The 14,326-nt window shown below is 29.3% G+C and overlaps 1 protein-coding gene across 2 annotated transcripts; it reads left to right on the top strand.

Annotated features, from left to right (window-relative positions):
* The first annotated feature begins 4,987 nt into the window (after window positions 1–4,987).
* On the top strand, window positions 4,988–8,122 carry LOC107916598 (chaperone protein dnaJ 6). Of its 2 annotated transcripts, none has more exons than XM_016845892.2 (9): window positions 4,988–5,280; window positions 5,539–5,637; window positions 5,778–5,879; window positions 5,969–6,028; window positions 6,111–6,217; window positions 6,292–6,374; window positions 6,823–6,913; window positions 7,017–7,259; window positions 7,747–8,122. In XM_016845892.2, exons 1-8 carry the CDS (start codon window positions 5,170–5,172, stop codon window positions 7,225–7,227), a joined length of 864 nt encoding a protein of 287 aa, XP_016701381.1. In that variant the 5' UTR covers window positions 4,988–5,169; the 3' UTR covers window positions 7,228–7,259; window positions 7,747–8,122. The 2 variants fall into 2 exon arrangements, with proteins under 2 accessions (XP_016701381.1, XP_040967479.1); XM_041111545.1 differs by having other exon boundaries at window positions 5,003–5,280; window positions 7,801–8,122.
* Window positions 8,123–14,326: the final 6,204 nt, after the last annotated feature.

Genomic DNA, 14,326 nt, shown 5'->3' with positions numbered 1-14,326 from the left:
CATTTCTCTCCGTTCTTTTCTTCCTCTTTTTTTCTTTCTTTATAATGTCTAGCAATGCTAACAGTACTCGAAATTCATCCTCCCGAAGTTAAGACACTAGCGATTACTTTTTTTTAGGAGTTCACTGTTTGCTTGCTTGACCTAACGGGATCGAAAAAGTTTCTTCATCGATCAAAACTAGTGTTTTTAGAATCAGGCTAACCAGCTAGATAAAAAACCGAGCAAGATATTGGTCCAATGATAAAGGTTGAATCAATTGACCCATAAATTGATACAGATTAGTTCAATCGATCTAAAAAACTAAATTGAAGCGGTTTCTTTATTTTTAAATATTATTTTTTACTTTTATGATTTTTTAATAATTTATTGATCAAACTAAATGAACACTAGTCCGATCGTCGATCCGATTCTAAAAATCTTGATCAAAATCATAAAATTCAAAATTTAATATTTATAGTAGAAAAGTTCATAATAATTTCCTTCTATAAAGCACATTTACTAAGTTTATAACAATTTACTTTTTAAATTGATAAGATTTCATGAATGTATTCAACCGGCAAATTTTTCCAAAAATTACTAACAAACAACCATGATTGGAGATTATAAATGATAAAATAAAAGAAATTAGGAGTAAATATTAATTTTTATTCAATTAATTTTTTAAAATTTTAATAATTATTTATAATTTTTTATATTTTGTCATTTTAATATATTTTAATATTTTAATATTTTTTACAATATTCAAAATTTACATTCAAAATGAACATAGACAACCATCTATTCAAATTCATTCTAAACATGTAAAAGCAATAATTTCTTTATATTTTTAGGAATTTATGTAAATTTTTAAATTTTAATATAATTTTACCATATTAAGATTTTGCATTTTTTAAAATAATTTTTACAACATTCAATTTGGTCTAGAATGAACCTAGACATATGATTATCTAGATTCAAATAAAGCCAGACAACCATTTATCCAAGTTTACTTTAGACGTAAATGTTTTACTTAATCTTTTAATAAATTTTTAGGATTTTTTATTTTAAATATATGTTGACGTGGTATGTCATGTGTTAGCTCCATTAGCCACATCAATGCAATTAATGATAAAATTAATTAACTAACAATTTTTGTTAATAGAAGGGTTTAATTGATGTTTTTTCTGCAATAAAGAACTCAATTGGGTGTACTTTTTTTTAAAAGCTCAATTAATTTTTTGGTTAAAATATCTCAAAGGACCCTATACTCTTGTAAAATTTGAAAGTTAGTCCATATACTTTAATTTTGAGACATTTGAGTCCCTACACTTATTTTTTATTTAAAAACTCGATCCCTTCTTCTAATTTTGCCATTAAAGTTAATCATGTCCCAGCATTTTATTTACCCTTTAAAATGTATAAAATTATAAGTTAGTAATAATAAAATTGCACTTTGGCCCCCAAAACGATAAAATTTTAATTTAGTCCTTTAAAAATTACAAAAATATTAACTAATACAATAGTGAAATTATATTTTAGCTATTATCAAAATTTATAACTTAATTTCGCGCCTCCAAAAAAAAATTTCTTGCTTTACCTCGGTCAAAGGTAAAATAAATTTTTTAGCCCTCAACATTTACAAGTTTTTGCCAATTTGGTTCTTACCCTTTGAAAGTACATAAACAATTTTTAAATTTTTTTTAAAAATTTTATTTTTAAAATAAATTAATATTTTTTATATTTTAAATTAAAACATAAAATTTTAAAAAAATTATAAATTTTTTAATATGAAAAAAATTTAAAAAATCTCTTTAAAATTCAAAAAAGAAAAAAATTAAAAATATATAAGAACTCCAAACTTCAATATTATCTAAATTGGATTGGACCATACTAGGAACCGGTTGAGATATTGTTCCAGTTAGATGTAAAAAACTGGTTGACTAGCAAATAGGTACAAATTAGTTGAACCGTTAGTTGAATCGATTTCAAACTAGTTTGACCAATTGGTTCCTAGAACAACTGGTCTGATCAGTTCAAAACAAATAAATTATAAAAAAAATTATAAAATTTGATTGAACTGCTAGTTCAACTAGTTTTTTAGTCTAGTTCTACTAGTTCATACTAGTTCGTGGGTCAACTAGTTTTTTTTTATCTCTTACTGGATTGATACCTTTAGTCGATTCCTAGTCTAACCGTCTAGTTTAGATAACATTGAAATTTGGAAATTTTTTTATATTTTAAAATTATTTTTATTTTTAATTTAAAATTTTTTTATAGTTAAAACTATGAAAAAATATTTTTTTTAAATTAAATAATTTTAAAGGGTATTAACTAAATTGACAAAAAATTTTGTACATATTGGGGGCTAAAAAAGTTTAAAATCTTTAAAGATTGGTTGGTCTACTAACTTGTACATATTGGTTGGATTAGGTCGAAAAGACCAATTGAATTGATAGTTAAATTAATTTTTAATATTTTGATTTTTATTTTTATTAACTTATTTTCTTTGAACTGATCTGGGAATCAATTGATGAAGTCAATTCAAAATAAGTTCAACTATAGGTTCAAACAAATTTGTAGCTCGATTCACCCAGTCCGTACCTATTTACGGGTGAATAGTTTTTTTCCTCACTAAATCAATACCCTAATCGATTCCTGATCCAATCAGTCTGACTGGTCGATTTAGTGTAGTCTAGTTTAAATATCATTGAATCTTTGAATTTTTTTATATATTTTTAAATTTTTAAATTTCTGAATTTTAAAGAAATTTTATTTTTTAAAAAATTATAATCTTGTTAAAATTTATTTTTTAAAAATTATAATTTTTAATTTTTTTAGGTTTTTTATTTAAAATATGAAAAGATAATTTTAAAATTTGTATGTATTTTTAAAGGGTAAAAATCAAATTGGAAAAAAAAATATAAATATTAAGGATTAAAAAAAGTTATTTTACTTTTGATATCATTAACTTTAACTGTAAAATTAGAAAGAGAAGCCAATTTTTTTAAATAAAAAACAAAAAAATAAAATTTAAATTTCAAAATACTAGATTGGTTACAGATTCAACCATACTTCTTTTTATTTTTCTGTTAAGAAGTTTTTAGATGTTTTATATTTCTTCTTTAATATAACCAAAGAAGTTCAAAATAGTTAGAAAAATCCTAAAAACATAAATTATAATAAAAAATTTGAAGAATTTAACTTTAAAACTTAATCAAGAAAATCCTCTTAATTGAAACTTTAATTTGGGTAAAATTAATGTACGGTCTACGTATGATTTTTTTTATACTGGTCTATTTTGATGTATCTTGATGTATCGTTTCGGATTTATCACTATTTTAATTAAAAAAAATTGATATATGTATGTTTAAGGTATTTGCAAATATCAATTAATGAGATTAAATAATCCCATGAAACAAATGACTCATAAAAATTAAAGTTTTGATTGAATTGGTGAAGAAAAGATTTTAAAAATATTGTTGGTATAAGTTCAAACCTTATCATATGTAAATTTTAAGATACCAAAAATATATTATTCAATTATATAAAATATTTTTTATAAGCTTCACAAATAACAAGCAAAAAAAAATTATTCCATAAATCATACTATAACATCGTCGTATACCATGCATATAACAATTCATAATTCAACAAATTCAAAAGAAATTATAAACAAATTCTCAATGTTAAAATATATTTTAAAATTATTATTTTTCAAATAAATGATAAATAATAAAAAGTTTAAGTTTAAGTTTAAATTTAAATTTAAATTTTATTTTAGAATTTTTTTTCGTACCAATCAATACACTTTATTTTAGTTAATATGGACGAAATCAACTGATACGCATTAATACAACTAGTACCGACTAAAAATTACACCGGAACGAAACCTAAAGTTTTTTGTTCCGGTTTGCTATCGAAACTGTACCAACACCATGGGTAGAATTCATATAATTGAAAATACAAAAAAAAAAGAAGAAGCAATGAGTCGGTGATTGCATGACTCAGTGTCACTCGGAAAATTGATAATTGCATTATCCTCTTTTATCAAGTATTAAGTGGGGGTAAAAGTATTATATCGAATTATATTTTGCCTTTTTTTTAAATGCAAAAAAATAGTAAATTAATTCTATACATTCCATTAAAGAGTAAATTAATCATTTTAAAAAAAAAATCATCAATTTTTACTATTAAATGATGACATGGTTGATGGAGTAACCATAAGCGGACATGTGTGACATGTCTTCCCAATATTTTTTCTTTTTGACATAACGGAACAATGGTGAAATCTCTTTTTTTTTTTATCCCTCTATTATATCTAAATTTAAGATTTAACTTTTATATTTTAATTTCTAACTTATTTGGTATCTATAATTGATAATGGTATTAGTTATTTCAAATAGTTAATATTGTTGGCTACATTGATTGAATTCGTGAGGTGGATTATTTTGGAAAAAAAATAGTATTCTAACAAAATTTTAAAATTTTTGACATGAAGAGTTAGAATAAGTGTTTAAAAAATCCATGTAAACCTTAGAAAGTATTAAGGGTGTTAACTACTTGAACTAAATTAATGATATCTCTTGTTTTTAATCATTATATTATTATTAGTATTTTCTAATCATTATAAGATAATAGTAAAAAATTACAGTTTACGATTATTTTATTATGCTCACATTTGGGGTTTTGTCTTTATAGTTTAATTTGATATAATTTGATTATTTATTTTTACAATAAGATTAATTAGTCTAAATAATATATATTTATATATATATTTCTATATGAAGTTGGGATCAACATTATAAAGAAAAATTCGACCATAACATTTTAATCAAAATAATTAAGAGTATAAACTTCTTTTTATTAACTAATGGTGAAATTATATTAAATTAAAATATTACAAGTGATGAATCATAAACATAATTTGGTGATAACACAATGGTTTGTGATTTGATTTGATTTTTTAAAAAATGTTTTTTTATTTAATTTAATTAATACAAGGGACTGTAAACTAGTTTACTTTATGTTACATACCAAACATGAAAATGTTATAACACATATGGCGGGAAGGAATCAAAGCCCAAAACCGACCCTATAAATTAAATAAACCAAAATTCCTTCCTCACTCTTTAGTTTCTGAATCAAAAAAGAAAGGAATTTTTTGTTTTATTTTAAATAATTTGGGCAAAAATGGGAAAGAGAAAGAAATCTAGGGCTTCACGCGATGAAGATGAGGAGGATGAAGTAGTTCAAGAAGAAGAGGGCAATCATTCTTCTTCAAACGAAAAGAGCTTATATGAGGTTTTCCCCTCTTCTTTTAAAATTTTAATTTCGAAAATTAGGGTTTTGGGTTGTTTTTACCTGTGATTCAATGATTGTGAAGTAAGAGTTCTCTCTTTTGCCCCCCTTAATATGGGCTGCCTTTGGATGTATATGTAATAGGTTCATACTGGAATTTCATTCGAAGGTGGTTGTTTAGATTCTTGGTTTATTTTATTCATTGAAATTTCCATTAGAAATTTGAGCAGCAGATACCCTATAACGACTGGTTGCTTGCAGATTCTTGGAGTCGAAAAAGCAGCATCTCAGCAAGAGATTAAGAAAGCATATTATAAGTTGGCACTGAGACTTCATCCTGATAAGAACCCTGGTGATGAGGTAAAAAACTGAAGTTAATTTGTATGTTGAAATTAGACTTCAAATATCTGTTTGTGTGTGGAATTGTTGAAGGGAAGAACATGAAGCTAAAATTTGGTTCTTTTTCTTCTATTTGTAACGCATTGTATTTACTTATACAGGAAGCCAAAGAGAAATTTCAGCAGTTGCAAAAGGTCATATCGATTCTCGGTGACGAAGAGAAACGGGCTGTCTATGACCAAACAGGTTGCGTTGATGACACTGTAAGTAAATCTGTATCTTCTTTCTTTTTCTTTTTTTTTTTTGTGAAAAATGCTGTATCTAATTCGTTTCCTGTGATTTTGTTGATCAGGATCTTGCTGGGGATGTTGTTGAGAATTTGAAAAGCTTTTTCAGGACTATGTACAAAAAGGTTACGGCATTTGTCTCTCTTTATGTCATTTTAACTTTGGGGTTCTGTTCCATTTTGTTTACACTGGTTGAATCTGTTTCAGGTCACCGATGCTGATATTGAAGAGTTTGAAGCAAATTATAGGGGGTCTGATTCAGAGAAGAAAGATTTGATTGATCTTTACAGGAAGTTCAAGGGCAATATGAATAAGTAAGAGAGGCCGAGTGTTTTCCTTTCCTTTGGGCTTTTGAGATTAGTTCTGATACTTTTTTTTGCCTTGACAGGCTCTTCTGTTCTATGCTTTGTTCAGATCCCAAGCTTGATTCACACCGTTTCAAGGACATGCTTGATGAGGCAATAGCAGCCAGTGAGGCTTTTTTTGGGAATTTATTTTCACAAGCTGTCTTATAAATCTCCTGTTCTAGTATTAAAGTCTTAGGCGAAAAGGAAAAGTATAATTAAAGTCTTGCATATAGTTTTTCCCAGGTTTTTCAATTTAAAAATGGATGACCGAACATTCAGGATCCTCTATGGTTAGACCTTTAGGCTTTTAGTTCTAAGCGACATTTTTTTAATATCTTCACAAACAATAATCAAAACACGGATCACATTTCAAAGCTATGTAGCAGTTTAAGAGCAAATGAGCTGAATTGATTTATTTCGCTCGTCTCTGGAGCTAAATTTGTATTCAGTTTAAGAACGGATGAACTAATTGATTATTCCACTATTGTGTCCGGAATTACAAAAACTGGGATATGCATTATTCTTTGAGCTTTTCTTGGTATGAACCTTTCTTTGTTTTTTTGTCTGTGTAGGAGAACTTAAAGAATCCAAAGCCTATAAGAAATGGGCAAAGAAAGTATCTGAAATGAAACCACCCACGAGTTCGTTGAGGAGGAAGGGGAAGTGAGTTTTTTACTGGGTCTTTCCCATAGATTTTTAAGACATTTACGTGAGCTGATTATAATGTAAAAATGTGCCTCTCTTTTTTTTTTTGTTTATTTACCAGATCAAATAAACAGCCAGAATCAGATCTATTTGCAATTATATCTCAGCGTCGAAATGAGAGGAAAGACCGATTTGATTCCATGTTTTCATCACTGGTATCCAAATATGGGAGTAACGCAGAGTCTGAACCCACTGAAGAAGAATTTGAAGCTGCGAAGAGGAAAGTTGAAAGCAAAGAGGCCTCCAACAAATCAAAACGGAAGCGGCAGTAGGTCTCACCTGGATTTTATTGAAGTTGGATGTGGTGAGAATTATGCAAAAATGCATGTTTTTCAAGTATATGAATGCAAATTGCGTTATATGCTCTAAGAAACGTGGGATGATGCTTTTGTTGTAGTTACTTAAAAAATGAAAGCTCATTTGCACTTATCTTGAGAAGTTACTTTTTTTTCTGGAATGTTTTGGATGTGGTGAAGGATGGTAAGGGGAAGGACAGGGCAGGGTGAGATTGTTTTTGCTTACCCTGCCTCGATTATTGTTATGTACCCTAACCCAAATACGGTGCCTGGCCGGTTCACTGGACCGTTTTCGGGTTGGTTTCTCTGTCATTTTTGGGGAGCTCTTTGGCCTCCCTCAGAAAAACTGGGGGTTGAGCTCCGTGGCGGGTGTGAGAGTAAAGTAAGAGTAATCTCGAATCCTAAATGCTAAATTCTAGTAAGAGTCTCATGTCCATTGAGTTCTGATACATATTTTAATTAAGATATTTGATTATATATTTTATGCAATTTTAGGGGTAAGAGATGATGGCGCGTCAAATGGGTAAGATATTTGATTATGTATTTTAGGAAGTTGGAGCAATGGAGGACGCCAAGAAGAAGATGCTCTGGGCTACTATGAAGGCGGCGGCTGTTGCCAACATCTGAAAAAAAAAATGGTTTTCATAAGTTATTAAGTTGAAGATTAAGTCCTTTTCTCTGGTCTCTGTTTGGTTACTTGGGTTTAAGGACTACGAAAGTCCAAAACTCTCGATTTCATCGACCATGATTATTTTTGTTTTCTAAATTAAAATGATCAGACTCACTAGTAGTAGAAGGATGACATTTCTTTTACTCGATTGTTAATTTCCTTTTCTTTTTCTTTTTTAAAAATTAAATTATGTTTCTTTTATATTAATTGCTTGTTTTTTTTTAGAACTAATTGCTTGCTTTTATTAAATATAAGATTTCACTTTAAAAAATATGTATTATTATATTTTAAATTTATGTTTTTTGAAAGCAGTTTAAATATATTCTAAATTTTATTTATTTTAAATATTTTTATATTTTTTCTATATTATTAAATATATTATATGTTATTATTATATCATTTTAATATGAAATATGAAATATATTATATGTTATTATTATATCATTTTAATATGAAATATATTAATACATTATTATTTAAAATAACATGTTTCAATCAACCAAATAATGCAATACTTTATGACTTATTTATTACATTTCGACCAACCAAACTACATTATGGTTATTACTTGTTTATTTCATTCCCATTTAATACTATTCTATTAGGGTAAACCAAATATATCTAAATTCCAATATCAGCTATTATATATAAGAATATTTTAGAGATTTTACATATTTTTTAACAATAATTTTGGTTTTCAACATCATATTATTAAAAAACAAACAAACTATAAAAAAAATAATTAAAATTCATGAACTTATTATTTCGAAGAAAAAACAAATAAATTGAATTATTAACCAATAACAACCAGGAAGCCTGCAGTAGTTTCTTCTTGATAACCTACAAGTTAACCAATACAGAATCTTAAGTCTGGGTTGGTTTTGATCCAAGTATTGAAGATTCTTCATCCATCTAATATGTATATATTTTGCTCTTACGGCAACTTGTTTCATCGGCCTTTCCCTAGAACCATACAGGTTCGATGGCTGGTGTTGTCAAACTTACACTGACGGATCCTGTGTGGGCATCGGTAATGGGGAGAGGTTATGCTGAGATCGTGGCTAATACTCAGTTTAACAATGTGTTTCTTTGTAAATGATTATAGGTCTCATCACCAAGTTTGATGGAGCCTTACTTAAGCACATCTATATGGATAGATTGGCGCAACTAGGGAACTTGTTAGGGATATTTTGTTTATTTGTAGCTAAGGAATTCTTTTGTATCCTACTCTTGTTTAATTTACGAAATGTTGATTTTGGATTAAAGAAAAAATCTGTATAGCATAACCATAATTTTTAATTGCAAAATATAAGAAGGAATTCAAATTCTCACATTACAAAACAAGTGAAGAAAAAGAAATCTTCAATCAGTAGAAGTCAAAATAAGGGAATGGAATGTGAGCCTTCTTGAATACAAATGGTATGCAAGTTATATATAATCTCTTCAAATACTGCAGGTAACCCATAATTTAAGCAAAGAAAGAGACAATGAAGGCTCCAACCAAGGACCCAAGAACAGGCAAGGTTGAGGTTGCAACGCTGGAGTCTGGGCCTGGTGCAGAAGCTGGTGCAGCGCCAACTGAGGCGGAGCTAAGTGTGGCGCCATCTGGTGAGGAAGCTGGGGCGGTGCTTGCTGCCATGACTGCGCTCATTGAGGCAGCGGCGAATATGACAGCGCAAGTGATCTTCTTCTTCATGTCCATGGTGTTGGAGAGACCTGCCTTAATTTGTTGCAGAAAAACTTTATTCTTTTTATTTTTCTTTGTGTTTTCTTATTTTTATTTTCTTGCAGGAGAGGAGAAGGAGAGTAGTAAGGGTTGTTTAATAGGTGATTTCCATGCCTACTTTTAGGATTTTCCCACCTTAATATTAGGGTTTTAGTTGTTTGGTTGTGCATGGTTTTAGGATAGAGATTTGACTCCTTAAATTCCAACCAAAGTTTTAGAATTATTTTTCAAAACATTAATCTTATCTTTGCACCTTAAAATTAAATAATATATATAAATAATAACAGTTAAACATGATTATAAATATGGTTTATAGGGCAGTATAATAGTTGATGAAATATGAATGAGTATTGAAAGAAAAAAAAAAAGAAAAGAAAAAGTGTCGTGAAGTGAGGAGTGAAAGAAACTAGCAGCAGCTAGTATAGTGAAAAGAAAAGTTTGTACAGTGCAATATTAGTGTGTAAAAAAATTATTATTTCAGTTAGTATTTTTCCATTGCACTTCCAACATGTGGTATTTAAGCTAGGTTCCTGTTGACTTCACAATGGTAAACATGATTCAACCGTAGATCCTGAAATTAATAAAGATAAATTATGGCAATCGGAGCATCCAATTGAAGGCTTCGCTCAGTTTTCAAGATTATTGGGATGTTTTCGAAAAGGATATGTCGAGCCCAATGCAGCTGTTGAAGTGGCTTTGACAAAAAAAAATTGTATTGAGAGAAACCCGTAAAAAGGATAGAAGGGCATTGCTTTTTTTTTTTAATATGTTGATGAATTAACCTTTGGAAAAATTTTAGATGCGAAGACATCAAAATAAGCATGGGGAATTTTTCAAAAATCCCTCCAATCGAGAAAAAGGCCAAAAAGGTACGTGTACAAACTCTTAGAGCTGAATTTGAGACGTTGAAAATGAAAGTTTCAAAAAATTTTGATGATTATGTCACTTGATTTAAAGCGGTGGTAAATGAAATGAAAAGGAACGGAGAAAATCTTGATTACGTAAGAGTAATGGAAAAAAATTTGCGATCATTGATACACAAATTTGATTATGTGGGTGTTGTCATCGAAGAATCAAAAGATTTGTCACAATTATCTGTCGACGAACTTGTGGGTTCCCTCCAAGCCCATGAGTATAAAATGAAGCAAAATAATGATACTGGAAAAATTGGAGCAAGTATTGCAAAGCAAACTGTCATTTAATGAAAGTGGAGCGGGCAATAATTTTGGAGGACAAGATAAAAGCAATCGTGGAGGATATAGTAAAGGATATAGAGGCAAAAATGAAGGTGGAAGAGGAACACGTGGACGAGGTAATCAATCATATGGTATAGGCCAAACAAGTGAAGAATATCACACATTAAGTCGTGGATGGGGAGTTCGAGGCTGAGGTAGAGTAGAGCACCCCTAACCCTTCTCCGTTACTGGATTAGGGTTATAAAACATTACAATATAAAACAGAACCTTTAACTTTAAAAAAAAATATAATTTCATATTAACTTCTAATAACACAATACAATCATAGCAAAAATACATTACTGGGCTTTAAATCGAGCCTAAGGGGCCTTAAAAATAGTTTGGAAACATTAAGGGGTCAATTCGATACAAATCATAAAGTTTTGGGAAAAGTTAAGGATTTGGGGAAACAAAAGTCACATGGCTGTATGGCCAGGCCGTGTGACATTGCCCAGGCCATGTGGGCATTCGAATTATGGGACACACGGTTGTGTCCCAACCTATGTGTCTATCCGTGTAACTTACTAACTTGGGTTACACGGTCATGTCGTAGGCCATGTGCTAGACCGTGTGTGTATTTGAACCATGGCCACACGGCTGTGTCGCAAGCTGTTTGGAACCTGCACCTGGAATTAAAATGACACATGATCGTGCGGGGTGGTTGTGTGTGGCACAGGTTGTGTGATAGCCCATGTCCTAGGCCATGTGTGTAATAGCCCGATTTAGACCCTAGTCAGAACGGTGGTTTCGGGACCAGGAATCCGAGTCAGAAAAGTATTTTAAAAAAAAATTTTCTGTGTTTATTTTGTGTGAATGTGAAATTTTCATAATTTAATTTGGACGTTTGAGTGTCTGATTAAATAAAAGAACTTAATCGCGTAAATTGAAAATTTGATGGTTTAATGTGTAAGGGTTGAAATGTGTTTGTCTTTGTAAATGGAGGGATTTATGTGGTAATTAGCCCATGATGGCATGCAATGGACTGTAATGGCCTTAATATAACATGATTTTATATTTTAAATCCAAGGTTAATTATGTAAACTAGTTAATATGTTATAATATAATAAAACATAAAAAAAAACATGCATGCGTTCATTTTATTTGACCGAAACTTGTAAAAGAAAAGAAAAAGAGAAAGCAAATGATACCCGGCCATTGTTGATTCAAATTCAAGGTTAGTTTGGTTTCAGTTTTTGATAATTTTTATGTTTTTGAGATCGTTGCTTCGAATACTATCCGACCCATGCTTGAATTTCTGATTTTGATGAATATTTTGAGTTATGCCATTGATGAGAGCTTGAGATTTTTGTTTTTTGATGATGAAATATGAAAGATATGTTTTAGATTAACATGTTTTGTATTGGAGTTTTTGATGATTTTGAGTAATTAGGACTAAATTGTAAAAATAATAAATTGAGGGACTAAAATGTGAAATAAATGAAATATATGGACTAGTATGAATATATGGAAGATTCAACCTAACTATGTTGTTGTGAGATTTTGTGTATTTTTTGTTTTATGCAATTAGGACTAATTTGTAAAAGAATGAAATATCAGGGGTAAAATGGTAATTTTCCCATTTATGTGTTGTTGGATTAAATTGAATGAAATTGTGTTTGAATGAGATTAATTTGAAATTTTATAGATCAAGAACAAAAGAAATCAGACATGGATCGGGGAAAAGCAACAATAGTCGAATAGTCGATTTACATTGTTCGTCGATATCTGAGGTAAGTCTTTAAGTAATTAAACATCGTAAATTTTGAATGTAAATTAGTTTAATATGCTGATTTGGAATTCATAGAATTATAGTAGAGGTAGCCGAATATGATTAAGCATGGAAATAATGTATTTAAGGTTAATTCGACTAAGTTATAACATTTGAAAGTCCGTATGAACTATATGGAATATCTAGATTTTTCGATATATGAATTGTTTAAGAGACAACTTTATAATAGTGATATTCGGGCTCTGAGCCTAGCAAGCCTTGCACTGGTGAATTAAATCGGGCTTATGCCTAGCAAGCTTATTGCCGGTGTATAAAATCAGACTTTGAGTCTAGCAAGCCTTGTGCCAGTGCGAAATACAGGCTTAGGCCTAGCAGGCTTTATGCAGATGAATTATTATAAGTTTATGCCTAAAAGACTTTATGATGATGTGGTAATTGAACATGTTAAACGAGCTAAATGATCAAGTATGAGTTAACTTGTTGTTTACTTGAGATAAGGTAAATAAGTAACTTGATATTAGTTACTAATTATGTGTGATACAAATGAAGATTACACGTGAATTTAGTATGTGTATTCAGCCTTATAAATAAATAGTATGAATATTGTAGAATTGATTCTTGGATATGTGCATATATGTGATCATGTAAATTCAACCATATAAGTGGTATATGTACATGATGTTATATTATGGTTCTTGAGCTTATATAAATGCATATGTGTATGTTTGATTATATTAAGACATTTTGGCTTTGAAAAATGAATAATATTAGGTTAAATTGATTAAGTGAGCATTCGGCCAAGGTAGCTTTTGTGTATGAAAATGTGTTATTTATCTCATTTGTAGGTTTGAGGTTAAGCTTGATATTAGCTTAAAATGAGTTGATTATAACAATGGGATGTTTATTTGCTTATGACTTACTAAGCTATTATAGCTTACTTTGTGTTTTTATGTTCATTCTGTTTTATAGATTTTTGATTCAAGTTACAAGCTCGGGGATCGTTAGCAAAGTCTATCACACTATCAACCGTCTTCGGTATTTTATAAGTTACATTTTGGAACTATGGCATGTATAGGCTGGAATGCGTTTTGGAATGCTGTATTTTGGTTTATGTATAAAGGCCATGCGAAAATGGCTTAATCTCTATGCTGAGTATGTTTTGGTTAAATAATGGCTTGAGTCTATTTTAGATATTATGCCTTATACCTTGGATGATTAGAACTTGTGTTGTGTGTGTGCATATTGAGATTGGTTGATAAATGAAATGGTCATAATACATGTATAAATATGTTTGCTCAACTTGGACGCGGTTTGTATAGGAAAAGTTATATATGAAATTTAGGTTATTATTTTAGGTTAACTTTCTATAAATGAGTTGGTAATAAAGGACATATTATAATGACCGAATATAATGGGAGATATATTGTATGTTTCTTTTAAATATGGTTAATGGAAGTTGTGTCTTGAATATCCATATGTATCCATAATCGATGATTAAATTATCTTTGAAAAGTATATTTTATATCATGTTTTGGTATTAAAATGTATTTAGCTATATATTCATATGACTAGAATTTATTTTTGTGTATGTGTATTATTTAATATGCTTGTTTTTCGAGAATGGTATACAAATTTTGGTTAGCATTGAAATGAATGGGACATTGAGATATATGCTACTTATATGAATATGATGATATGTAACTTTATAAATTTGA

The sequence above is a fragment of the Gossypium hirsutum genome, chromosome A01, assembly GCF_007990345.1.
Source record: "Gossypium hirsutum isolate 1008001.06 chromosome A01, Gossypium_hirsutum_v2.1, whole genome shotgun sequence".
Taxonomy (NCBI): Eukaryota; Viridiplantae; Streptophyta; class Magnoliopsida; order Malvales; family Malvaceae; genus Gossypium; species Gossypium hirsutum.
This window is presented reverse-complemented; position numbering and strand designations above follow the sequence as displayed.

Excerpts from the sequence above, each read along its gene's own strand:
- LOC107916598 (XM_016845892.2), top strand. The coding sequence starts at position 5,170 with ATGGGAAAGAGAAAGAAATCTAGGGCTTCACGCGATGAAGATGAGGAG. Across the intron at positions 6,218-6,291 it reads TTCAAGGGCAATATGAATAA|GCTCTTCTGTTCTATGCTTT; the intron begins GTAAGAGAGGCC and ends TTGCCTTGACAG. Across the intron at positions 6,914-7,016 it reads TCGTTGAGGAGGAAGGGGAA|ATCAAATAAACAGCCAGAAT; the intron begins GTGAGTTTTTTA and ends TTTATTTACCAG.